We start from the raw sequence: 24,063 nt of genomic DNA on the forward strand, positions 1-24,063 counted from the left end.
GAGCATTCATCACTGCCTCTGGTGGGGTTTGCTGCTTTACCTCCCTCCTGGCTTATCCCCTGCCCCCTCGCACCGTGCTATCAAGTTGTCACCCCTGGTAGGAGCACCTGGCACAGTGTCCCCTCCTGGGCTGACATGCACCACCTTCCTTGTGGGCACTGCATGAGGATGGAGCAGTGCCACCATTGCCATCCCTGTTGTCATTGTCCCCACTGGTGGCTTTGGGGGCTAGCCTCCGGCCGGCACAGTGCCAGCAGTGTCCCTAAGGTCCCTCGGCACCGTGACGGGCATCCCCGATGCCAGGTACCGATGGTGTGGGTGCTACAGGAGCGCAGATGACACTGCTTGGCACCCCTCCAAGGGCTCCCTGCTCTGCTGGGTGTCAGGGATAAGGCGGTCTGCAGGTGTCCCCAGAGTCCTGTGGGTACATCACAACGTTCTCTGGCAGGACACAGGCCACCCCTGCCCGCCTGGGGACACCATGGGGACTCTGCACCCCAGTCTTCCTGCTGCCACGTGGCACATGTCCCCTTGGTCGGGACATCCCCAGGATGGGACATCCTCAAGGTTGGGACGTTCCTGTAAGCATCAGTGGCTGTGCCCCAGCTGCTGGGGTTCATTCATCGCGTGGGGAACCCCGTGCCAAACCCAAGGAGCAGCCATCACAGGGGTGCTGCCCTTCCAAGTGGCCCTGGGTCACAGTGGCACTGTCCCTGTCCCACCACCAGTGAGTCCACCGGAGAGCCCCATCAGACCACTATGGACAATCTGGAGTGAAGTCATAATTCTGCTACGACAGTAATAATAATAATAATAATAATAATGACGACGACGATGCTTTTAGGGACATTTGTATTTTTACCACATCCTCTCTTTTTTTAACATAACAGAGGAGAGCCATGCGCCTGGGGAAGGGCCGCACAGAGCTGAGGGGTGAGGGGTCCCCAAAGAAGGGAGTGGGGCAGGGTGCCCACGTCCTCCCCCCGCCCCCCATCACCTCGGGGCTGTGTGTTCATTTTTAACTCTAGAGCTCTTAGCCGTGATCTTGTTCAGGTCTCTCTCTTCTACATGTAACGGTAACATCCAAATGGTGTGTAAAATACAGAGACAAAACAGAAACAAAACAAACACCAAAAAAAAAAAAAAAAAAAAAAAAAAACCAAAACAACAACAAAAAAAGAGATGAAGCACGGGGGGGGGGGGGGAGAGGGGGCAGCCTGGTGGAGGCCTCTTTGCAGAATCCTATTTTTAGGGAGCGGGGACCCTCATTTTCTGGAGGCAGCTCCCACTCTCGGTAATAAAGGACTGTGTGAATCTGCCCGTGTTCCTTATCTTTATGGGGTGGGGGGCAGGGGAGGTCACAGCGTCACCTGCAAGTGTTGTGCACGCCCTCAAGCACACAGCAAATCCCCAAGCACTGAGTGTCACCCCCAACATTGATCATCCCCCCACAACGCTGAACATTCCCTGTTGGGATGGGATGGGGGTGGGTTTGGAATGGCTTGGGGATGGGATTGGGGATGGATTGGGGTCAGGGCTTGGGGTTGGGTTGGGGATGAGGTTGGTTATGGAGTATGGGGATGGGGTATGGGGACAGGGTTTGGGGATGGGGTTTGGGTTAGGGTTGGGGATGGGGTTTTGGGATGAGGCCTGGGAACAGGGTTAGGGAACAGATTTAAAGATGATGGGGTAAGGGAATGGGGTTTTGGGAATGGGTTTAGGGAACAGATTTAAAGATGGGTTTGGGGATGAGGTTTTGGGTATGGGTTTAGGGAATAGATTTTAAGATGGGTTTGGGGATGAGGTTTTGGGTATGGGTTTAGGAAATGGATTTTAAGATGGGTTTGCGGATGGGTTGTGGATGATCCTTGGGATGGGTTACAGGGTGAGATTTGGGCTCATTTCCCCCAGGAGGTTCTGTACACACAGGGCACAAAGCCACCATGCCCAGCACGGCGCCTGTCCCCAGCACAGGGGAAACACGGCAGCCTGGGTTGCTGGCAGCATGGTCGAGGCTCAAGTTGCTGTGATAAATAATTGTGCGGACGCTGCTCTTGAATAAATAAAAGAAATTCCAGATGCAGGGCTGGCGGAGAGCGATGCAGTCATCACCTTGGGAACATGGCTCCTCTCGAGTGCCAAAACAGGAGACAAAGCAGCTCCCTGGTGCCACTGGCTTAGGGCTGCACCCTGCTGAGCCACAGCTCAAAGTTTTGGCAGCGTGGAGCCCTTGATAGCAGCAGGGCTACGGCAGAGCCTGGATTCCTGTGGCATCTCCGCAGTGATCCCCAGCGCCTGCAGTCAGCGGGAGCAGATGGAAATAGCAGCACGTTCCCAGCTGCAAAACACGTATGGGGATCTGTGAGCGGGCGGAGAGGGATATATATAGTGACAGACGTATGGATGATGCACTGCAATGGGGCCGGCACCCAAAACACTTCCGATGCCTGCAGCAGGTCCTGGATCCCAGCCCCATCCCAGCACATATCCCAAAGCTGAGAGGGATGGGGAATCAGAATGCAGGGGGGGAAAGGCATTGGAAAGGCAGGGAGACCTCTGCAAGCATCACAAGCTGTAGGCACAGGCTGGTGATACTCAGGACCACCCGCATTCTGTGCCCTGCCCCTGTTCCCCGGGGGCAGACCCAGACTCCAAAAAGGTGACCAAAGCCCCACGTTAGGTTTTATCAACCCCCATTGTGGCAGGGCTGCCAGCACTCCCAGGCACCCCACTGCTTCCCTGCAGCCCAGAAAATAGCTGTAAAGGAAAAAGGATGTGGAAGGCACGCGGGCTGGCTGCCGGCCTCCAACCCCAACCCCCTGCAATTAGCAGTGGATGTGCAGTCGGTGAGCCCAAGAGCTTAGGGATGGGGTTGCATCCCGACACACAAATCAGAATAAGGCCACACACTGCACTCATAGCCCTTCCCCAACAACCCCCCTGCCCTGAGAACTGACCCCACTGCTTTTCTCACACCAGATTTGTGCTTTTTATTGCCAAACACAGCTGTGGACCATGAGCCTCAGTACTTCTAAGGCACGGCATGGAGCTCCTCTGCATGGTGAAGGCTGCAGGTGAGGTTTTCCATTGCCTTCTTCCAAAAATCTGGAGAACGGGAGCTCAGCATGCAGAAGAACTTTGTGTGTCCATCCCAAAACTCAATGGGCAGTGGGACCAGTGACTCCTCCCTCCTCGGCCAAGGAGCCAGGAGCAGAGAGAATCCACCGAGGACGTACCATGAAAGGTACCCAGCGCTGCACTGCCCATTCTTGGGACAGAGGCGTCGCACGGTCAGAGTGGAGTGACGCTTCCTCCATCCAAAAGCTGAGCCCTGTGTCTATTTGGGATGCTCCAAGGCACCCTGAGCTCCTCAGATCTGGTGCTCAGCGTCTCCACAATCCCTCACGGCTCGTCCTGCAGCAGCGGGGATCCATCATCCCGCAGGATCGTCCCAGTGCCTTCCGCCTCCTCTTCCTCAAGTTGCTGCTGCTCCCGCAGCCGCTCCTCCCGCGCCTCCATGTACTCCACGGCCCCGCTGCCCACCAGCCGCACCGTGTCAGCCACGCAGGGTGGCTGCCGCACGGGGTTGTGGTCATAGGAGAGCAGGCAGAGGCCGGCCAGGCACTGCAGGTCAGGGAAGCGGGCAATGCGGTTGCGATCGAGGTCAAGGATGCGGAGCTGAGTCATGCGCAGCAGCACCGGGGGAAAGTGCTGGAAACGGTTGCCGTACAGCCAGAGGCCCTGCAGGCCAGCCATGCGGGGCAGGCAGGAGGGCAGGCGTGCCAGACGGTTGTCTCCCAGCTGCAGGCTGCGCAGGCCGGGCAGGCCTAGCAGGGCGTGGGGGAAGCGACCCACGAAGTTGCCCTCCAGCCAGAGGCAGCGCAGGCTCTGCAGGTGGCTGAAGGCAGGCGGCAAGCCCTGCAGCCCGTTGCGGCCCAGGTAGAGGTACGCCAGGCAGGGCAGTTGGCACAGGGCCTCGGGGACCTCCATCAATTCGTTGCCATCCAGCGCCAGCGTGCGGAGGTGCCGCAGGGACGCCAGCTCGGCCGGCACGTCACGTAGCCCGGCACCGCTCAGGTACAGCTTGCGAAGCCCATTCTGTGCCCACAGCGCCGGGGGCAGCTGCCCGCCCCGAGCCTCCAGGCGCTGCTCCACGCCCGCCGGGCCCTCAGCCGAAATGGGACACGTGGAGCCGCCGCTGCCCATCGCCTCCGACTGAAGACACCGGCACCCGAGCAACGCAGTACAGCTGGGGACGGGGCCGAGGGCCACGCCCCGCGCTCCTAGGCCACGCCCCCGCGCTCCTAGGCCACGCCCTTTCAGCGCAGAACCAACCCGAAAAGCCACGCCCCTACGCCACAGGCCACGCCCACCACCCGATGCCACGCCCCCCCCTACTTCGTGCCCCTCCCCTCAGCTGTAGGCTGAGCCCCCCGACACAACATTTCCAGCACGGCTCCCTGTATTTCAGGGATCCCACCATCCTGGCCCATGCGGGGTTCCTGCGGACCCTGTGAAACGGCACAGAAATCCATGAGGTCCCCACAGTGCCACGCCAAGACGATGCCTGGTCCCATGGCGGGTGAGCAGTGGGGCAGAGACCACAGCTTGGTATGGGGACAGACAAACAGACGGGGGAATGGCAAGCTGTGGGGTGACCCACTGTGCCTGAGTACCTGGAGGCAGCGGACACTAGTACCAGGAGCTAGCAGTCACAGCTTTATTTGTTGTGCCCTGAGGGAGAAGCTGTCAGTTTGTGGACTCAAAGAGGTACTCCAGGTCCGGCTGCCGTAGCCTCTGCTCCTTCTTCTTGTTCTTAGCAAGCTCCTTCAGCATGGCCATCACCTCGTTGTCGAACACAGCCGGCGTGGGCTTGGCTCCTGCAAATAAGAGGCAGAGCGTAGGAGAGCAGCACAGTGCTGCCCCAAGTTGCCCACATGCGGTGCACACGTACCTGTGGCCCAGTAGTAGATGTCCCAGTCATTGCTAGGCTCGTTGATGAGCCGGTCATAGAGGTTCAGCTGCCGCTCGTCCATACGGCTCAGGTTCTCCTTGGCAAAAAGGCTGCAGGAGAATACATGGGGGTAAGCAGGACACAACCTCCAGCCTGAGAAAAAGCTCCTTCCTGCCTTTGCCCTGTCACTGTCTGTGCAAGGCCCCACCTGAGCAAGATGCAGTTCTCAAGCATGCCCCTCTTCCTGCTCTCATACAGCAGACGCGCTCTCTTGGTGGGCAGAGGCTCATTGGGGCGCTCCTTCCAGGGCGGCAGTGGGATCTCCAGCATGTCCTTCCCTGAGTCACCCAGCGATGCCCCGCTGTAGCCACGTGGCATGCACAACATTGCCAGCACTGGGCGGCGCAGTGTGCAGTGGGGCAGCGAGCACAGCTGCCAAGGAGATGGGAAAAGATGAGGAGAGCCCTAGCAGAGCCCCACAACCCCCAGTCACCCCCATTCCACGTACAGCCCACCTATTCCCCAACACAAGACACATCCCAGGCCCTGCTAAGCCGCCGACCCCACACATTGCCCCTCGTTCCCCCTCCAGGCTCCAATCCCTCCTACCCTGCTCGTGGCTCCATCCTCTCACGCCCCCCTTATGTCCACACTCAGCTTCACATTTCACCCCCAGACTTTGCTGCCCCATTCCACACTCCTCTTTGGACCTTCCCCCCAGACCCCTCATCCCCTTCCAGTCCTCAGAAACCCCAGTCTACTCCCATGCCACACAGCCCCACTGCCTCCAAACCCCTTCATTCCACAGGCCCTGATGTTCCCACCCTACATACAGACTCCAATCCCCTCCAAGCACCAATCCCCTTGTATTCTCCCCCAGGCAGCAGTGCCCTCCAAGCCCTACTTTGTCCCCATTTCCTCTGCAGATCCCAATGCCCCCATCCCTCATAGGACCCCCCAGACCCCTCATTCCCCTCTGGTCAGAAACCACAATTCCACAGAGAGTCTTCAGGCTCCCCCATTCCAAATCTCCTCCATCCCACAAACAGACCCCATTTCTCCCCATGCAACAATTACCCCACATTCCCCACCAGGCCCTATTCCTGCCTGTTTCCCCTCCAGGCCTCAATCCCACTTCCCACTCCCCCTCTAGGCCCCATTCTCTTACTATTCTTCCATTCTAGGCCCTAATCCCCCTCCTCCCCCGTTCGTCTCTAGCCCCAACCCCCTCCCTGTTCCCCTCTAGGCCCCAACTCTCCCCCATTTCCCCCCTATTTCCCTTCAAGCCCTAGTCGTCACACACAGCGCCAAAGCAGAAGCCCACTCCCACTTTCCTCACTGTCCCCCAATCCCTCGCCCCGGTATCCCCAATTCGCCCCCCAAAAATCCTTCCTACAGCCTCCGTCAGCCCGCAGCCCCTTCTCACCCTGCTCATCGCCATGATTCCTCCCAACCCCACCACCACCAGGGGGCGTTCTGCACACCCAGCCCTCTCGACTCTATGGCAAGCAGGGAGGACCGGAAGGGGCGTGACGAAAGCAGGAGGAAGCGGAAAGGGGCGTGGCAAATGCGGGCGGGAGCCGGAAGGGGCGTGTCAAAGGTGGGAGGAGGAAGCAGGAAGGGGCGTGGCGTGGCGGCCCTGGAGGTGGCGGTGAGCGCTGTTGGCGCGGGAGCGCGGGAGTTTGGGGCCTACAGCGGGCGGGGCCTCACCGGGTGGGGGACGTGGGACCCCCGCTCCCCTCCTCATCCCTAAATCCCGAGCGAGGGGACGTGAGGTGGGGGAGGCTCGTGCTTTGGTCGAGGGGCCTGTTGTGCTCGCAGGGCCCGTTTCGGGGCAGGCAGGGCCCTGAGGGGGTGTGATGGGGGCAGTAAGGGTGCTGTGGTGACTCATTCCTCGCCGCAGAGCCCCTTCGGTGTGCTCTTCGCCTTGGAACATGTCGGAGGGAGTGGACCTGATTGATATCTACGCTGACGAAGAGTTTAACCAGGTGTGGAGTTTGGGAGGGGGAGGCACGCAGAGGGGGTCTGGGCAAAAAAAAGTGGGTTTGGGGGCACACGTGGGGCTGGGATCGGTCCCGTGGGTCGGGGAATTCCCCTGGGACTGCTCTCACTGCGAAGAGTGGGCCCTGGATGTCTAGGGGCCCCACTGGGACAGCTCTCAGAGTGAGGAAGTGGCCTCAAAGGGCAGTGAGATCCTCCTAGAATAGTTTCCGTTGCTGTTCTCTGCTCAGCTTAGGGGTTCTTGGGCAGTTTCGTGGTAGTTAGTATCCATGGAGCTTGGGAGAGGTGACTGGGGAAGGAAAAGTAGGCATGCAGAGGTTGTAGGGCTGTAATTCCAGAATAGAAAATAATGGAGAAACTCTACAGCAGTTCTGTGGAATGCTAAAGTGAGAGCTGAAGAAAAAGAGGGGCTGCTCTAGACTGGGAGTTTTAGGGGCAAAACTGAGAGGGACAGTGTGAGCCCAACCCGTGGAAGGCATTGTGGAAAAGCATAACCACAGAGAGTTTGGGGTGTGGGGCACAAAGGGTGCTGTAGCACAGCTGGATGGATGGAAGCTTCAGGAACTGGAGCTGGTTGTGGTTGGAGGAAAGATGGTGGCAATGGGCAGCGCTGCAGGTTCAGTGTTGCCTTGCTAGGATCTTTGTAAAGGGGAACATCAAAACACAAGCAAACCCGGAGGAGCTATGAGAGTTCCCATGTCACAGCAGCTCCTGAGCGATCCCTGCCCCAGCACCTATTCTCCAGATTATTCCTATTCTCCAGAGCTCCCCCAAGCTGACCTCACAAGCAGAAAGCTTCCAGGCCTTGGGGCAGGAGTGTGGGAGGCAGAGGAACTGGGGCTGTTTAGAGAATGAGGACAAAAATAACTCCCTATTGGAATTTCTGTAACCTTTTTATTAGCCAAAGGAGCCTAATGCCAAAAACTATGGCTTTCTTTAGGAACGGTTGTCAAGGAGAGAGCATCAGAGAGGATATGGTTTCGTACTGGGTTTCTCTGAACCTTAGGGCTGCCTGCTGACGAAGAGTGGCATCTTCTGCATGTGGAGATGGCCTCAGGGGTCAGAGGGTGGCTTTCTGGAGGACTTGGAGAGGGGAGGGATCAGCCCTTGCAGTGCTGAGGCAGATCTCTGGGTTTGTGCTGCCCGGGAGCTGGTGAGCTTCCTCAGTCACAGCTTCATCGTAAAGGCTGAACTACTGCAGAGAGCGCACGGAGAAAGTTGGTGGCCTGAAAGAGAGTGCAATTGTGCTGGTGGAGCCAGGTGATGGAACAGCCTGCGGGCAAGGAGGGGTCTGGTACCTGCTGAAGGGAGTAGGAGGCTCAGCCCTGAGGCGTTTGGTTTCTGCTTCTGCATTGATGAGATTGGTGCATAGAACAAGCTGGATCTTGCCCAGTTGCTGAGGTCACAGCCAGCAAGCCAGCTATGGAGAAAGTGGAGGAGGTGGCCCTGGGGACGGCAGAAGGCTTTGGGATGTGACACTCCGTAGGGCTGAGAATTGGCTTCTTCTGGGCGGTGCTGGGAGTGTTTCAGTAGAACAGGGCAGTTCACATAGCCCCCTGTGTGCCCTAACAACCCAGAGAGCCCTTCCTGAGCCCGAGTATCAACCCCAGCTTCCCTTTAACCGTCTCTCCCCTCGCAGGACTCCGAGTTCAGTAATGCTGACCAGATGGACCTGTATGACGACGTGCTGACTGCCAGCTCGCAGCCCCCTGAAAGCCGCACCGGCAGCTTGGAGCCCCCCCCTGAGATCCGCCAGGAGCCCCCCCCCAAACCCAACAGCAAAGCCCCTGCCATCCTGTATACCTACAGCGGGCTGCGCAACAAGAGGGCAGCTGTCTACGTGGGCAGCTTCTCCTGGGTGAGTGCTTTGGAGGCACAAACAAGTGAGGGTTCTTTGGAGACGTAGGGTCGCTTGGGGCAGCGGTTCTCCTTCCTCTGTGCTGAGCCAACACTCCAAGCTGGGCTTGGCCTAAGGGAAAAGGGACTTTGTAGCCCTGAGAGGCCATGGAGCCAGCGGGAGGGCTGCCTTTGGGCCTGGGGTGCCGGGGAGGCTCCCGGAGCTGAACACAATCCCAGCCTCTGCCTTGCTGCCCCACAGTGGACAACCGACCAGCAGCTGATCCAGACCATCCGTTCAGTGGGTGTATATGATGTGGTGGAGCTGAAGTTTGCAGAGAACCGAGCCAATGGCCAGTCGAAAGGGTGAGAGCTGAGGGGTAAGGGAACGTGGGAGAATGGGGTAGCCCGGCCCCCCATAGCCACGTCCTGGGGGTGGGGAGGGGGCAGAGCTTTCCCTAGCTGGCACGGAGCAGGGAGGATGAAACGCGGGCTGTCCACAGCACAGGCATTGGGAAAGGGAGGGGGATTGATGGAGGCACGAGCTCCGTGCTGCTTGGTGTGGGTTGTCAACCTGCGAGGGGGTGAAGGGCCGGGAGCCTGCTGACCGCCAGCCCTCCTTGCAGGTACGCAGAGGTGGTGGTGGCCTCTGAGAACTCGGTCCACAAGCTGCTGGAGCTCCTGCCTGGCAAAGTGCTCAATGGGGACAAGGTGGAGGTGAGGCTGGCCACCCGGCAGAACCTGTCCCAGTTCGAGGCTCAGGCTCGCAAACGTGAGTGGGGTGCAGGCGCACCGCGGGCAGCTCCCTGGGCCCCACTGAGCCGTCAGGACAAGACCTCGGGGTGTGGGGGTAAACCACCAGCAGCCTCTGGGGTTATGTCCGGTTGCTTCTGAGTCTGCTTAGATCCTGACCCGAGTCTTTATGATCCCCTTTTAGGTGCTCACTCACTGCGAAGATCCCTCGTAGCCTCCTCTTCCTCCTCTCCAAACTGAATGGGCTTAAGCCTACCAACATAGCTAAGACCCTCCATATCTATTAGTAGCTCTTCTCTGGATCTCCTCCAGAATTTGTCCATCCCTGCGGAGGTAAGGTGCCCATCACTGGACACAGTATTCCAGCTGGGGCCTGGCCGTGGGCTTTCTACAATGGCCATAGATGGTCCTAGCCTCACTCCGCAGCGATGTGACGCCCTGGCCCCGCACTGGGGGGCTCTGCAGAGCCCGCACGGACGGACTTGGCAGGAGCACGGACGAGGAGGTCTTGGCCAGCTGTGTTCATTGTAGACCCCGTGACCCATTTCATGCAAGGAAAGCCCATCTTTCTAAAGGCTTTGGCCAAGGTTCAGGGGGGTAGCTGCAACTATCGCACTCTTCCTTTGGCCCTATTGCTGCTTGGCAGCACTGTTGGGCCGCGTCCCTGCCCACCTTCGTGGTTCAGTGGCCAGGGTTTGTGCACTTTCAGCCTCCCTGAGGGGTCTCGTAATGGCTCGGCAGCTTTCCCAGAGCTCTGTCCCCTCTTCTCTCCTGGCTCATCCCGAAAGCCTCATCCTCAATTCCTGCCCTTCTCTTCCAGGGCAGTTTTTCCTTCCTACAGCTGTTGGCACTTGGTTCTGCCCCTGCATCCATGCTCATGCTGCCTGCTTGAGCAGACTGCAGGCGCTTGGGGCTGTTTATTGCCTTCAGGAAGCTGGGCTCTGGCCATCTCTCCCCATTTCTTTTCACCCCTGTCCGCATCCCCGCTCTCTCTGTGGCCATGAAAGCGAGCGTCCCCAGGACGCTGTGCGGGTGGCCGCGGGTGACCCTTTTGGAGAGGCACGCGTAAGTGGAGGCTACGTTTGGCTGGCTGGATCTTTCCCTGGGCACCTTGAACTTTCCTGAGGCCGAACCTCACGCGCGTGTAGGGAAGAAGAGGAGGAGGTCAGTGCGGGGCAGGCGGGACCTCTTGCCGCAGCTCACTGCCCTTCCCGTGCCCCTTGCAGGCGTGCCGCCGAGGGCCCACTCACGGGACTCCTCTGACTCGCTGGATGGCCATGCCACACCAACGGAGAATGCGCTGCCGCCCGGCCGCCTGGAGAAGCCCCCCTCCATCCTGCCCTTCTTCAACCGCCCCCCCGCTGCCCTGCCCCTCATGGGGCTGCCCCCACCACCCATGCCCCCTCTGCCGCCCCTCTCCTCCAGCTTTGGCGTCCCCCCCCCGCCGCCCGGCATCCACTACCAGCACCTCATGCCCCCTCCACCCCGACTGCCCCCGCACCTGGCTGTGCCCCCCCCAGGGGCCGTCCCCCCGGCCCTGCACCTCAACCCGGCCTTCTTCCCCCCACCCAGTGCGGCCCTGGGGCCTCCACCAGATGCCTACGGCAAAGCTTTGACCTCGTACAACCACAGCAGGTGAGCGGAGGGCGGAGGGGGGCTCGGCGCCACCGGGGGGAGCTGCGCTGAGCCCTCCACCCTGTATCTGCACAGCCGGGAGCTCGGTCCACCACCTGCCCCTGTGAGCGAGGTGGAGTTCGAGGAGATCATGAATAGGAACCGGGCCATCTCCAGCAGTGCCATTTCCAAAGCGGTGTCAGGTGCCAGTGCGGGTAACGGTGACTGCGTCCCTGTGCCCCGTTGTCCCCTCAGCCCTGAGCCTGCAGCTTGCCGCATCCCTCACCGTTCCTGTGCTCCCCACAGGTGATTACAGCGATGCCATCGAGACCCTCCTGACGGCCATTGCCGTCATCAAACAGTCCCGCGTTGCCAACGACGAGCGGTGCCGCGTCCTCCTCTCCTCCCTCAAAGACTGCCTGCACGGGATCGAAGCCAAGTCCTACAGCACAGGCTCCAGCAGCAGCTCCGCCAGGTACCCTGCTTCGGGGGGCTGCACGGCTCCTTGGGGTCTCTGCAGGTGACCAAACGCTCTTCTTCCCCCCAGGAAAAGACACCGGTCTCGGGAGCGCTCTCCCAGCCGGTCCCGTGAGAGCAGTCGGCGGCACCGGGACGTCCTGCACAGCGAGGATCGGCACGAGGATTATTTCCAGGAGCGGAGCCGGGAGCACGAACGGCACCGGGACAGGGACAGAGAGAGGGACCGGCACCACTGAGACAGGTGAGGCCAGAGCGGGTGCCGCTGCGCCGATGGCTGGGGACGCGTGGTGCTGCAGTGCTGAGCTCGCTTCTCTTCTCTCTCGTGCAGAAGTTTTCAGTAAGTGGTTTTTAATGGACTCGTATCTCCTCACCTTGACCAGGACTGCGCCACTGACGCTGCTTCACCCCTTGCCCGCCACCCACAGCTCTTCTGGGGCACCCAAGGGACTCCCTGACACCTCGTGGCCTTGGGGCCTGAGCCCTTGCTCACACCCACTGCTACCGCTGCTCCCGGAGGAGAGGCTGAAAGCCAGGGGGCTCTGCTCTGTGAATACTTGGACCCAAAGAGAAATGGTGCTTTATTTTCACGGAGGAAGGCTCCTGAGCCCTTTCCTTTCACAGCCCTCCAGGAGTGGCTGGAAACGGACAGATCCTCGGGGGCACGGGGGCTCAGAGGCACGCAGCTTTCCGTTTCAGCTGGAAGAGAGCTGGGCTGGGGTCACCCCCTTTGCCCCAACTTTCACAGCAAGATCGCAGCCAGTTCATCTCCCAGAGCAGCAGCTCTGGCTGCCAGGAGTTGGTGGGGCCTCGCACGAAGCCAGCCTCTCCCACAGAGCCTTCCTTGTTTTAGAGGAAGCAGAGCTGCAAACGCAGGGACTGTGTCTCCCCTTCCCAGCAGCATTTCTGCGCACAGTAGTGCACTTGCAAGCTGGGACAGGTGGCAGAGACAAGGCCACGAGGTCCCTATGCCCAGCGGGGCTGCACAGTGCTGTGCACAGCTGTTTCAAGGCCCAGGAGGAGCTCATAGCCCCATACAGGTCCCTCCAACTAAGGTTGTGCACTGGAGGAGCCCAAAGGGTGTAAGGCAAACTAAGGAGCCCCAAACCACCAGCCAGCCCCCCGGGATGCCAGTTGGGTGGCATCGCCTTCAGAACTGTTGCTGGACAGGAGAAACGCGGCTCCACAGGTCTTTTTTTAGGCTAAAATCACACAAAAGAAAAATTCTGTCAAGTACCACGAGGTGCCTGCCAGCTTAGCAGGTGAACGCTGGGGGGAAGCATTTGGTGGGTGAGTTCTGGTTTTTGTTTTTTTGTTGTTTTTTTTTTTTCTACTTAACGACACAAGTTTATAGTTTCTTTCCAATTAGTGGGGGGAAAAGTGCAGAGTGAGCCCCTATTAACCACCTGGCGAGGCGCTGCCCCTCCTGCCCGCAGTGACTAGGTTTGTTTGTCTTTCTGATAGGTTGGAAATTGTGTAATAAACTTGATGACATTGTCAGTCTTTTATATGGCATTTTTGAAGAGATTCTGTCGGGGATGAAGGTGTGTGCGTCGTAGGGGAGTGCAGCCACATTTGAGGGATGGGCAGCAAAAGCCAAGCACCTACATGATCTCCCCACCCAAAGTCTTCCAGTGCCTTCCCAAGAGCTTCTGTGCCCCCCCAGGTTAGCTCAGGGCAGGGGTTGGCACTGGTAATGAGGTGCCTGAAGCCTCTGAGCACCCTATGGCCAGCCTGCTGCCCTCGGGGATGCCACAGACTGAGGCACCAGGTAAAAATACATATTTATTGGAAAATAGTGATTTCTTCTGACAATGCTGTAAAAAAAAAAAAAAAAAAAAAAAAAAAAAAATTCTCTGTACCTTTGACCTGTGTGTCACAAGCCTCAGGGTCAGGTGGCAGCAGGGCCAGCGCTGCCTGGGAAGGCAGGAAGAAGCACCCTCCTGGCACTGGCCACAGGTGCTGGCGTGGGTCTGGCTCACTGCCACAGGCTGGGAGATGTAGCCAGTGCCACCTGCTTGCTGCCATCTCGTGTACCTGTGCTGCTGTGGTCCTCTGTTGCAGGGTCTCAGTACGCATCTGTGCTGTAAAGGACAGAGGAGGACATGTGAGGAGAGGCTCAACCACCAGAAGGCTGTGCTGCTGTTCAGTGAGACCTGGACAGGCTAAGATTTGGGTGGGGGATGAACCTGATGAGGTTCAGCGAGGGCAAGTGTAGGGTCCTATGCGTGTAACTGCATACAGCAGTGCTGGAAGGGATCTGCAGAGAAGGATTTGGGTGTCCTGGTGGATAATGGGTTGGCCATGAACCAGCAGTGTGCCTTTGTGGCCAAGAATGCCAATAGTGTCCCAGTTGACGAACACTTGTCCATATACTAGCAGTCTGCTCTCATGGCCAAGAAGCCCAACAGGACCCTGGGGTACATTGTGCAGAGTGTGGCCAGCAGAGCAAGCAAGGTTTTCCTCATCCTCTGCTCTGCCCTAGGGAGGCCACATCTGGAGCAATGGGACCAGTTCTGGCTTCCCTGGCTCTTAGTAGATAGGAAACTGCTGCAGTGCTGCAAAGATGGTTGAGGCCTGGAGCACCTCCCTTACAAGGAAAGGCTGAGAGCCCTGCAGCCGTTCTGCCTGGAGAAGGGAAGGCTGAAAGGGGATCTGATCAATGCTTATCAATATCTGAAGGGTAGGGGTCAAGAGGATGGGGGCAAGCTCTTTTTGGAGGTGCCTGGTGGCAGGAACAAGGGACAACAGGGAACCAACTAGAAGAGAGATGGTGGGGATACCCACCTGGATGCTCTCCTTTGTAACGTACTCTAGAGAACCTTCTTTAGCAGGGGGTTCGACAGGAGAACCTCCAGAGCTCCCTCCCCTCCTGTGCCACCTACCTAGAGAAGGAGGTGAGCGCCAGGCCACCCAGCAGCAGCTCCGCTGCGTAGAAGAGCAGGAGGATGGTGCTGAGGATGGCCTCCAGGCGCAGGGCGTAGGTCTGCAGCAGCAGGCAGTAGGTCGCCATGACAGCCGCCGGAACGGTGAGGGCCAGGCAGACGGCCAGAGGCACCTTGCGCTGGCACAGATTGCCTTTGGAACCTGCAGGGCACAGGGTGAGCAGTGCGAGGCCCCGCAGCGTGACGAAGGGCTTGGGGGGAGGGAGAAAAGGGACGAGGCCTCACCGAAGAAGATGCGCGTGGTCTCAACGCCGAGGTAGAGCAGCAGCAGCAGCACGTCCAGCAGCAGGTTGGTGAGCGGGTACGGCAGCAGCAGCACTGCGGGCACGGCCACGCTCAGGGCTGGGCGCGGGGGGCGGAGGAGCGGGAGGGCGGGAGCTCACCCTTGTAGACGAAGATGAACGCCTCCAGCAGGAAGTAGGTCGCGCTGTACCACCCGTTGAGGAAGAGCAGGACCTGCAGCGGGGCCGAGGAGCGCTGGCGGCCTGCGGGGATCGTGGGACGGGATGGGCGAGGTCCCGCTGTCCGCCGCCCGGTTCACGTTCCCCGCCGCCTCCCGCTCCCGGCCCCACACTCACTCCTCGCCGCCATCTTCCATCTCCATGGGAACCGCCGCTGCCGGCGGGAAGCCGCCCGGCCGCTCTCTCCTGCCCTCTCTATGGCCCTGGAGGACCGAACCCCCGGTTCGAATCCTCAGTTCGCCCGCTTCGTTTCTCCCCCTTGCCGTTGCGCCTGCAGAACCCCAGGGGGTATTGCCCAGTGGGAATAACCCTGAATTTTGGAACACCGAGCAGGCCAAGGCTGCGTGACAAGCAGGAGAGACCCAGGACACACAGATTGGAAAATGTAGACAATTTATTTCCTTACTACTCATAAAAACGCCCAAATCCCACCAGGGGCTGTGACACCGGGATGGATCCTCCCTCCATGCAGCCACAAGCACCCTGCCAGCTCCCAGTGCAGAAGGTCTGATCACCACGAGGAAGAAGAGGAATACAGCGGGGCTGGATCTGGGGGCTGGGACCCTCCAGCCTCTTGGCTCCATCCCCCCAGGGTGAGGAGCTGCAGAGGGGGCAGCAAGCTGGAGTGGGGCCATCAACCACGGAAGTGAGCAAACTCCTTGCGCAGCCAGAGCGAGTCCTGGTAGAAGAGTGGGTCACCCAGGTGCACCGCAGTCCTCTTGTAGAAGTAGCAATAGAGCACAGCCGCTGCGGGAAGAAGGGAGGTGAGGGCACAGGGACTAAGCTGTGGGGTGTCCCTCAGGCAGGTGACAGAGTTGTTCCTGCTTTCTCAGCAAGCGTGAGCCCTTACCCAGCCGCTGGAAAACAAATAGTGTCTGCAGGCCTTCTGTCCAGATGAAGCGACTGGAATCCCTCCAGCGCAGGTTCTGACATAGACAGAAACAAGAAAGAACCCATGGGCTAATTTAGGGGTGCTGATGATCCCACTGGGATGGAGCTAGCCCCACAAGGGCTGTTGTGCTCTTGGTGCCAGCTCCAAAGGTTAAGCAGCTCAGGGGATTTGGCCAGCAAGTCAGGACCTATTCTTGCTTCAGACTTTAGATCCCTGCAAATCCCCACCAATCTGCTGTCCAGACAGTGTGGGTACAACATCCCTGGGTTGCTTCAGTCACAAACTGGCCCTGGGGTAGCAGGATGGACCCTCTCCCCAAGCCCTGTTGAAGAGCATACAGGAAGCACCTGTCAGCTGCTTTGCTTGACAAATGGTGACTGTGGCACAGGATGGGGGAGCTGAAATGGGGAAGAAGGGGCTGCTTGGACACAGCAGGGACCCTTAGGGCTTGTTTTCAACAGGGAGGGGGCTGCCTCCAGCCTGAGTGCTGGTGTTTGCTGGGGATTCATCCCAGGTAAACAAAGCAGGAGTCCCCTGGCCTTCAGCAGGGACTATTCCTGTGTGGTGAGTTTCTGTGCAAGGCTTTCCCTGCGGATTTTCAAGCAGGTCACAGTGCTGAGGCTGGGGCTGAGATGAGGTAGCCCAATAGCTATAACAAGTGGGAGATTATGGCCTTCCTTTCACAGGGGAGGGACAGAAGAGAGAAGCGAGCTGTGAAGCTGGCAGCCCTGAGCCTACCATGATCCAGACGTGGAAGGAGATGCTGAGTGCCAGATAGGCTGCCGACAGGAGGATGGTCCCCTTGAACTTGTGGAAGAGAAGGTTGACCAGTCCAGCTTGGAAGACAAAGGTATTGAAGAACATGAGGAAGATGATGATGACATTGAAGAGAATGGCAATATCCTGGATGCTGCGGAAGAAGAGAGATGCAGTAAGAGAGAGGAGAGAGTGATGTGGGAGAGCCCGGACCTCCTACCCTGGTGCTCACATGAAGAGGACAAGCTGGACAGCAGGAGCTGTGCGGAGCAGCTCCGAGAAGGAATTGACAAACAGGTCGTAGAAAAGCAGCAGAAACTGCAGGAACAGCACCAAGCTGTAGTTGCTGGTCTGGAGCATCTTCCTTTGGTGGAGGCTTGAGCCTTCAGCCCCAGCATCCCTAGCGCTGAGGGCAGCTCATGGCACAGGGCTAGGAGCTTGGCATCGCTGCTCCCTACAGCTGGCACCTGAAGGAAGCAGAGTTCAGCTTGTAGGGCTGGGCACAGCCAGCAAACCCAAAACAGAGTCAAAGCCGTGACAAATCCCAACAGCGTTTGGCACACTGCTGCCTCCGGCTCCCCCAGGCCATGCCATAGGAATGGGCTGGAGCACGCCATGACCCAGCATTGCTGTCCATTGCCCCACCCCAGCCGCATGCTCCCGGCTTGGGGCGGATCGCACAGGAGGAGACAGGTGTGGGGACGAGAAGGGAGCCAGAGCCTTCCTTCCCATCTCTCACAGGTAAGGCACTGCCCAGAGCTGACGGGGGCCAGGAGAACGGGAACTGCCCGTATCGCTGCCACAAAGAGTCGCGAAGCTGAGAATCGCTCCCAAAACCCCACACCGCGCCCAGCCCGGCTCGCGGCCTCCCTCCCCATGGAGATCCACAGGGGCGCTCCCCCGGGCCTTTTCCCAGCCACGGAGCCCCGCAGTCTCGTCTCCATGCCGCTCTCGGTACCGCTGTGCCCGCTTCGTCCACCTCCGGCCCTGACCGCGGCCCAATGCTCACCCACGGCCACCATTCTCCATCTCCATGGGAACCGCAGACGGAAGCGGGGGCGGAAGCGCGAGGGGGCCGCTCTACCCACAGCTCTCGTTGGTCGCGTTGGCCTCCACCCCGGCAGTGATCACACCACCACCGAGGCGGGCCGCTAGAGCGGCGCCGTCCAACATGGCGGCGCTCGCTGAAGGGGAAGGGGAGGTGGGGCCCAACGGGTCCCGGGAGGGGTTGAGGTGCGGTTTCCTCCGACGCAAAAATATCTATTTCTGGGGACAGATGCAAATCCCCAGGCAAACAAGCGCGGCCCCGTGCCTGTCCGTCACTTCTTGGGGCTGTGGGGCTGCACTTCTTTGGGACGCTGGGGGCAGCTTTGTCAACGCAGGAAACAGCTTTGGAGGTGCTGGGCCCAGATTTGGGGGTGCTGGGGGCACGTTGGGGGCTTGGGGGTGGGATTTGAAGGTGCTAGGCTCCGGTTTGAGGGTGCTGAGGGTGGATTTAGAGGTGCTGGGGACAGTTTTGGGCTGCTGGGGATCCGCAGAGAACGTTTCTTCCTGCCTGCCTGCCCCCACTGGATGGGGCCACCCTCCCCACCGCAGCTGCTTCCCCTTTCGGGTGGCTCCTCCCCAGTGTGCCTGCATCCAACTAAGCAGGTGCAGCAGGGAGCCTCCAGGAAGGCTGAAAACTCCTGTTTCCCCCCCCAGGACCCTGCAACTTGCTGCGGTGATGCTGGATCTGCCTTTCCTGCCTTTCTGCGCCTTCCTGGGGAGCCTGGGGCTGGGCTGCGTGGCCTTTGTCAGTGCGTGGTGCCAGCACTGGCGAGGTGGCTTCGCCTGGGATGGCAGCGCCCGCATGTTCAACTGGCACCCGGTGCTGATGGTGACAGGCATGGTGGTGCTGTATGGAGCAGGTAAGCAGCGCGTGCGGGGTGGGGCGATGTCCCATTGTCCCTCCCTGACACTGTCACCCACCAGCGGCTCTGGTGTACCGCCTACCCCCCACCTGGCGTGGCCCCAAGCTGCCCTGGAAGATGCTGCACAGCACGCTGGCACTGACAGCCTTCATCCTTGCTGTGCTGGGACTGGTGGCTGTCTTCAACTTCCACAATGCGAGCGGAACGCCCAACATGTACTCGCTGCACAGCTGGCTGGGGCTGGGCACCATACTACTCTTCTCCTGCCAGGTGAGTGCTCGCCCTGACACCCCACATCCCTGCCCCTTGTGCCACCCCTCCTCATCTCCTGTCCCCACAGTGGGTGGCTGGCTTCAGTGCTTTCCTGCTGCCCTATGCACCCATCTGGCTCCGCACCCTCTACAAGCCCATCCACGTCTTCTTCGGCTCCACCATCATTATGCTCTCCATGGCCTCCTGTGTGTCAGGCATCAATGAGAAGCTCTTCTTCAGCCTGTGAGTGCTGGGGATTCGGGCTGCGTGTTGACTCTCTGTGATTACGCTGGCGTTGAGTGAAACTAAATGTGGGCTTAGTTAAGGGAAGTGTGTGATTTCCCCCCGTGCCAGGTGCACAGTTCCTGGGTAATAAATTATGTGGGCTGAGAGGAAGACGGGGCAGTTCAGGAGGGCTTTCTGGGAGGGTTTAACTCCACAGATGTCACCTCCTTCCATGCTGCCACATACACTGGCCGCTTGTAGCTGGTGCAGCATTCATCTTGGGTCAGCGGATTGGGACAGCACCCTTGGGACAGGTGACCATGGGAGCAGTGTTATGGAGCCACCAGGGTAGGTGGGAGCTCAGCCCACAGTCCCAGGGCATCATGTGAGATGAGCACTGTGATTCTCCTCCAAAGGAAGAATGGGACAGCGTCGGTGCCATACAAACTCCTTCCACCTGAGGCCGTATTTGCAAACATTTTGGGGCTCCTAATCATCCTGTTTGGGATGCTGGTGCTGTATGCCCTGGCCAAGCCCAGCTGGAAGCGCCCAGAGGCCGACTCCCTTGACACTCACCAGGTACTTGCCTTGCTCTGGGGCTGCTCCCAGTACGGCTTTGAGGAGCTGAGCTGGGGGTCTGCCCCTGCCCCCCACAGCCCCAGCTGGCTTATCTTCAGGGTGGGGGTGGCAGGCAGCATGGGCTGAAGGTTCACGCATATCTCCTTGCAGCCTCTGCTTGGTGCTGAGCACTGACACCTCTGAGGTCTCTCCCATTGCTGCCAGCCCCAGGCTCTCTGATCCTGGCTCTGATCCCCCATGCCTGGACTGCGATCTGTGCCAAAGCCCTGCAGTGCCATCCTGAGAGAGTCAGGTCAAGAGCTGCTAGAGAAGCTCTCTGTGCCAAGGGACCTGGCCCAGGACAGGCTGCCCCGGCTCCATCTCTTCTGCAGGAACAGCAGGAGCCTTTGCACCATGCCTTGCCTGTTGTGGGGATGCTTGTGCGGAGGTAGAACCAACCCAGCAGTCAAATGGACACCTAATAAACTGCTGGCTTCCTTCCTCAGTGCTCCTGTGCATCCTTTGGGGCTGCTCTGCCAGTTCCTCAGCCCTTAGAGCCACCATGTGTTCCCCACCTCGTGCTGCAGACCTGGTTCCTGTTTTGTCTCTTGACTGGAGCCTCCTCCAGACCCCGTGCCTGCAGCCACATGAACCCCGTGGTTTCCCCACCCGGCACCCAGCCACGGGTCAGTGGCAAAGGCACGCGGATAGCCCAGCTGCTTCCTTCCTCCACGGTTCCGTTTTGCATGGGGATGCGTCCCTGAAGGGCCAGTTGCCTCCCACACCCCACATCCCACCATCCTGTCCCTCTCTCTATGAGAATAGATGCTCTAGTGGGACCGCAAAGGTTTATTAGGGGCATGCAGGGTGTGCCAACACCTCTCCCATCACCACCGTGGCCCTGGGGACCTGCAGAGGGATATAGCTCAGCCCTGCAATCCCTCCAGCACAGCTCGCAGCACAGCTGCTGCCGCCACAGCCCCGGGATCAGGCTGCAGCAGCTGGGCTGAGCTGATGTAGCTGGCTCTGCCTGCACCAGCCTCCATGTGCCGAGTAGACTCTGCTGCTGCCTCTGCGCTCTGTTTGGAAACACAGGTATGCTCAGCACACGGCTGGGACACACAAGGCAGCCCCAGATGTCACGTGGGTGCCACCCATCCTAGGACTCCATCCCCATACCTCCACAGCAGAGGCCAGCACCGTAAGCAGGTCAGCTCTGGGGCTGCGTAGGGCATGCAGTGCCTGTGCTGCAGCACACAGTGCATCCAGCTGGGAGACACAGTGGGGGGATGAGCACTGGGACCCTCGCCAGAGGCTCTGTCCCTCAGCATCGCAGCACTCACCATTGTCCTGTCGCCTGGGGCCGCTCCTCCGTACCTGCACAAGGAGCAGAGGGCTTGACAAGGTCCCACTCAGGGAGTCCCAGGGGGTCCTGCTGCACTCACCGCTGCATGGCTTCGATGCCAGCATCCACAGCGTCGGCCCACACTGGCAGGTCGCTGCGGTTGTGCAGGGGTTGGGCTGCTGCTGTCAGGAACAGTCCATATAGCTGCCAGAACACATCAGTGCATGTGATGGGGGGGATGGTGGGGGTCCTGAGACATGCCCCCTCCCTTCACTGGGGCTCACCACACCAGAGGAGCCACCCATCTTGTCCAGCAGGAGGTCGGCCAGAGCGGAGAAGAGATGGGCTGGAGATGAAGGCAGGGGCTGGGCACGCATCCATTCCTGGATGGCTGTAGGGTGGAGAGAAAGGGCTGGGGTACTCCCCACAGGGACCCCCAACTACCCTGGGGGGCTCTGCCCCTCTTGGGAGACAGCTGGTCTTCCCCCACGCCTGGTGTGGGGATATTTGTGGGGACCCAGCAAGGAGCAAATGGGGGGAACTGTGTCCTTGGAGGGGGTGCCCCAGCAGATGGCACTTCCCAGGGCACCAGCACCCACCTCGGGCAGCTCGGGCGTGCGTGTGGCCGCAGTCCCCATCACCTGCTGCACGGTCCAGCTCATTGAGCTTGTCCTGCAGGCCCAGCAGGGTGCTGCACACTCGTGCCAGCACCTTCTGCGCTCGCTCCATGCCGGGCCCTGAGGAGACATGACCCACCCATCCTCAAAGTAGCTAGGGAAACTGAAGCACGAGGAGGTGACAGCATCCTCTCTCACTCTACTGCTGCCCATACCTGTACTGGGCACTTGCTTTGCTGTCTCCATTCCCTCCTTTGGTGCTTCCACCTCTGGTCTCTGGCTCATGGCAGGTCCTGTGACCACGTTAGGCCATGCCACGGCAGTGGTCTCAGCATCTGGAGCAGCAGGAGGGGAGAGTGAGTCTAATAGACTCACTTCACCACAGCTAGTAGCCAGGTACTGGTGCTGCATGTCCACAGGGGCCAGTGTCTTGGGCCACCCCACACATTCCCATGGTCCCATGCCACCCCCCCCATGTTTCAGGTGCTCACCAATTAGCTTCAGCAGCTCCTTGTCCACCAGCAGAAGGGTGAGGGAGATCCCGGCCATCTCCAGCGCTGTCATGAAGGAGCCCACCAGTGCCCGAGCAATACAGACGCCACGCTTCTCTGCAGGAATGAGAAGGATGTAAGTGAGGAGGTCCCTAGAAGGTCCCCATGAGGTCCCCAGTGACTCACCCAGACTGCTCACAGCCACACCAGCCACAATGCTCAGCTCCAGGCAGGACAGACCGCCCAGGTTGTTCACCACCAGCACCACAGAGGCTCCTGTGGAGCAGTGAGCAGAGTAAGAGCCCCACTTGTAGCACAAGAGGTGCATAGGGGCCAGGGGGACTCACCAGGGCTCAGGGGCAGGTGAGAGGCATTGGAGGGGTCGGTCATGTGCGCCAGCATTGTCTCCACCGCCTCATCCACAGGCATCACCTAGGGGATACAAGGGGAGCGTGAGGGCAGGGAGGAGACACGGGGAGGATGGGGTGAAAGAACGATGCTCACTTTCATTCTGCGCACGCCAGCCTCGCCGTGGATCCCTGCAGAAGGGTAGCAGTGTCACCCCATGCTGATGCCTGGGGTTGGGGCAAGGGTCACATGGACCCATGCCCCCCAGCAGCTTGGCACAGGGAGGGGGCAGCTCCTCACCCAGCCCCAGCTCCATCTCATCATTAGCCAGCTGGAAGGTAGGCTTGGAGCCAGGCACGCTGCATGGTGACAGGCTGAGCCCCAGAGTGCCTGCAAAAAGGTGAAGGCAGAAAGGGATGCATGCCAGATTTCAGGGCAGGCATTGAGCACGTGGTTGGTTGGATGGGGAGGCAGAAGGGCGACTGTGTCCCAGGCACGCTGCAGGTGCGTGGGGTGCTGAAGTTCACCCTGTGCTGGTGCCTCTTATCAGGCACTGTGGAAGAACAGGGATGGGGTTGGGAACAGGGATTAGGCCCCATGCACATACCCATGCCTTTGGTGAGTGCTGACACCCTTGTGACGATCTCATCCAAGCTTGCCCCCGCCTCAGCCATGGCTCCAGCCACCTGCAAAGAGGCATCGATGGGTGAGGGACGCCCGCATGTCATCGCTGAGGGGCATTGCATCTTCACACACCTTGTGCACGAGGACAGTGCCACACAACCCGCGGCGCCCAGCTTTCTTCTGGCTGGCGAAGGCGCAGTCATCGCCCACCACCACCATCCGTACATCGGCGCCCTCTGCCCGTGCCCGCTCCAGTGCCAGCCCAAAGTTCAAGCGGTCCCCGGTATAATTCTTCACGATCAGCAGCGTCCCCACTGTGAGCAAGAAGTCAAACCACAGGCCCACGGTGTCCCCATGCCCCACAGTGTCATCATACCTGCACCAGCCGCTGTCACCGCCCGGATGGCTGCCAGGATGCTGCCCACAGCGGGAGAGGTGAAGATGGCACCGGCCACCACGCCGCTCAGCATGCCTTTCCCAATGTAGCCTGCAACGGGCACAGGGGGCTCGGGGACGCCCAAGGGGCATCAAGGCCACGGGTGGGCACTTACCTGCGTGGGCACTCACCTGCATGAGCAGGCTCATGTCCGGAGCCCCCCCCGGAGAGCAGTGCCACACGTCCCCGCAGGGCAGCCAGGTCAGAACGTAGGGCCACTCGGTGTCCCCGCAGCAGCTGCAGCCCGGGGTTGCATGCCACCAGCCCTGCCAGTGCATCCTCAGCACAGCTGGCCACCGAGCACACCAGCTTCTTGGGGACCTGGAGGCGCAGAGGGGTGGCTGGGTGGGGGGGCTGGAGAGCTGGGTGTGCGGGTGGGGAGCAGGGTAGGAGGCTGGGAGGCTGGCTGGGGGCTACGTGCTGCCCCAGGCTCACCTCCATGACTGGGGCGTGCGCGGCACCAAGAGGACACGGGGTTCTGTCCACTGTCACCGCGCTGCAGCTCCCGCACAGCCTTCAGACCCAGGTTCAAACTCTGTTTGGAAGTGAGGGAGGGCAAGGTCCAGGC

The 24,063-nt window shown here is 59.8% G+C and overlaps 7 protein-coding genes across 8 annotated transcripts; 2 read left to right on the forward strand and 5 right to left on the reverse strand.

Annotated features, from left to right (window-relative positions):
* Positions 1-3,402: 3,402 nt before the first annotated feature.
* On the reverse strand, positions 3,403-4,206 carry LRRC10B (leucine rich repeat containing 10B; the record flags this gene model as incomplete). Its single annotated transcript, XM_079537717.1, has 1 exon — positions 3,403-4,206. One exon carries the CDS (start codon positions 4,204-4,206, stop codon positions 3,403-3,405), a length of 804 nt encoding a protein of 267 aa, XP_079393843.1.
* Positions 4,207-4,735: 529 nt separating this feature from the next.
* SDHAF2 (succinate dehydrogenase complex assembly factor 2) lies at positions 4,736-6,395 on the reverse strand (the record flags this gene model as incomplete). The annotated part of the gene is made up of 4 exons (XM_079537722.1): positions 4,736-4,880; positions 4,955-5,064; positions 5,163-5,386; positions 6,381-6,395. The coding sequence occupies 4 exons, from the start codon at positions 6,393-6,395 to the stop codon at positions 4,750-4,752; spliced, it is 480 nt and encodes a 159-aa protein (XP_079393848.1). The 3' UTR covers positions 4,736-4,749.
* A 493-nt stretch (positions 6,396-6,888) lies between these two features.
* Positions 6,889-11,874, forward strand: CPSF7 (cleavage and polyadenylation specific factor 7; the record flags this gene model as incomplete). Of its 2 annotated transcripts, none has more annotated exons than XM_079537710.1 (8): positions 6,889-6,942; positions 8,595-8,813; positions 9,054-9,157; positions 9,418-9,572; positions 10,714-11,179; positions 11,255-11,373; positions 11,465-11,633; positions 11,706-11,874. In XM_079537710.1, the coding sequence occupies 8 exons, from the start codon at positions 6,889-6,891 to the stop codon at positions 11,872-11,874; spliced, it is 1,455 nt and encodes a 484-aa protein (XP_079393836.1). The 2 variants fall into 2 exon arrangements, with proteins under 2 accessions (XP_079393836.1, XP_079393837.1); XM_079537711.1 differs by having other exon boundaries at positions 9,418-9,563; positions 10,771-11,179.
* Positions 11,875-14,516: 2,642 nt separating this feature from the next.
* Positions 14,517-15,171, reverse strand: TMEM216 (transmembrane protein 216; the record flags this gene model as incomplete). The annotated part of the gene is made up of 4 exons (XM_079537049.1): positions 14,517-14,722; positions 14,806-14,898; positions 14,964-15,065; positions 15,159-15,171. The coding sequence occupies 4 exons, from the start codon at positions 15,169-15,171 to the stop codon at positions 14,517-14,519; spliced, it is 414 nt and encodes a 137-aa protein (XP_079393175.1).
* Positions 15,172-15,675: 504 nt separating this feature from the next.
* TMEM138 (transmembrane protein 138) lies at positions 15,676-17,049 on the reverse strand (the record flags this gene model as incomplete). The annotated part of the gene is made up of 4 exons (XM_079537724.1): positions 15,676-15,788; positions 15,892-15,967; positions 16,672-16,843; positions 16,922-17,049. 4 exons carry the CDS (start codon positions 17,047-17,049, stop codon positions 15,676-15,678), a joined length of 489 nt encoding a protein of 162 aa, XP_079393850.1.
* An 811-nt stretch (positions 17,050-17,860) lies between these two features.
* Positions 17,861-19,829, forward strand: CYB561A3 (cytochrome b561 family member A3; the record flags this gene model as incomplete). Its single annotated transcript, XM_079537718.1, has 6 exons — positions 17,861-17,922; positions 18,391-18,596; positions 18,661-18,869; positions 18,940-19,094; positions 19,493-19,655; positions 19,806-19,829. The coding sequence occupies 6 exons, from the start codon at positions 17,861-17,863 to the stop codon at positions 19,827-19,829; spliced, it is 819 nt and encodes a 272-aa protein (XP_079393844.1).
* A 731-nt stretch (positions 19,830-20,560) lies between these two features.
* Positions 20,561-23,813, reverse strand: TKFC (triokinase and FMN cyclase; the record flags this gene model as incomplete). The annotated part of the gene is made up of 16 exons (XM_079537051.1): positions 23,627-23,813; positions 23,436-23,546; positions 23,192-23,373; positions 23,043-23,121; positions 22,736-22,825; positions 22,592-22,626; positions 22,435-22,519; positions 22,274-22,363; positions 22,088-22,204; positions 21,812-21,931; positions 21,579-21,716; positions 21,264-21,370; positions 21,080-21,183; positions 20,978-21,011; positions 20,814-20,903; positions 20,561-20,713 (listed from the first exon to the last, which is right to left on the reverse strand). The coding sequence occupies exons 2-16, from the start codon at positions 23,527-23,529 to the stop codon at positions 20,561-20,563; spliced, it is 1,518 nt and encodes a 505-aa protein (XP_079393177.1). The 5' UTR covers positions 23,530-23,546; positions 23,627-23,813.
* Positions 23,814-24,063: the final 250 nt, after the last annotated feature.

This window comes from Tetrao urogallus (assembly GCF_951394365.1).
Source record: "Tetrao urogallus genome assembly, chromosome: 6".
NCBI lineage: Eukaryota > Metazoa > Chordata > Aves > Galliformes > Phasianidae > Tetrao > Tetrao urogallus.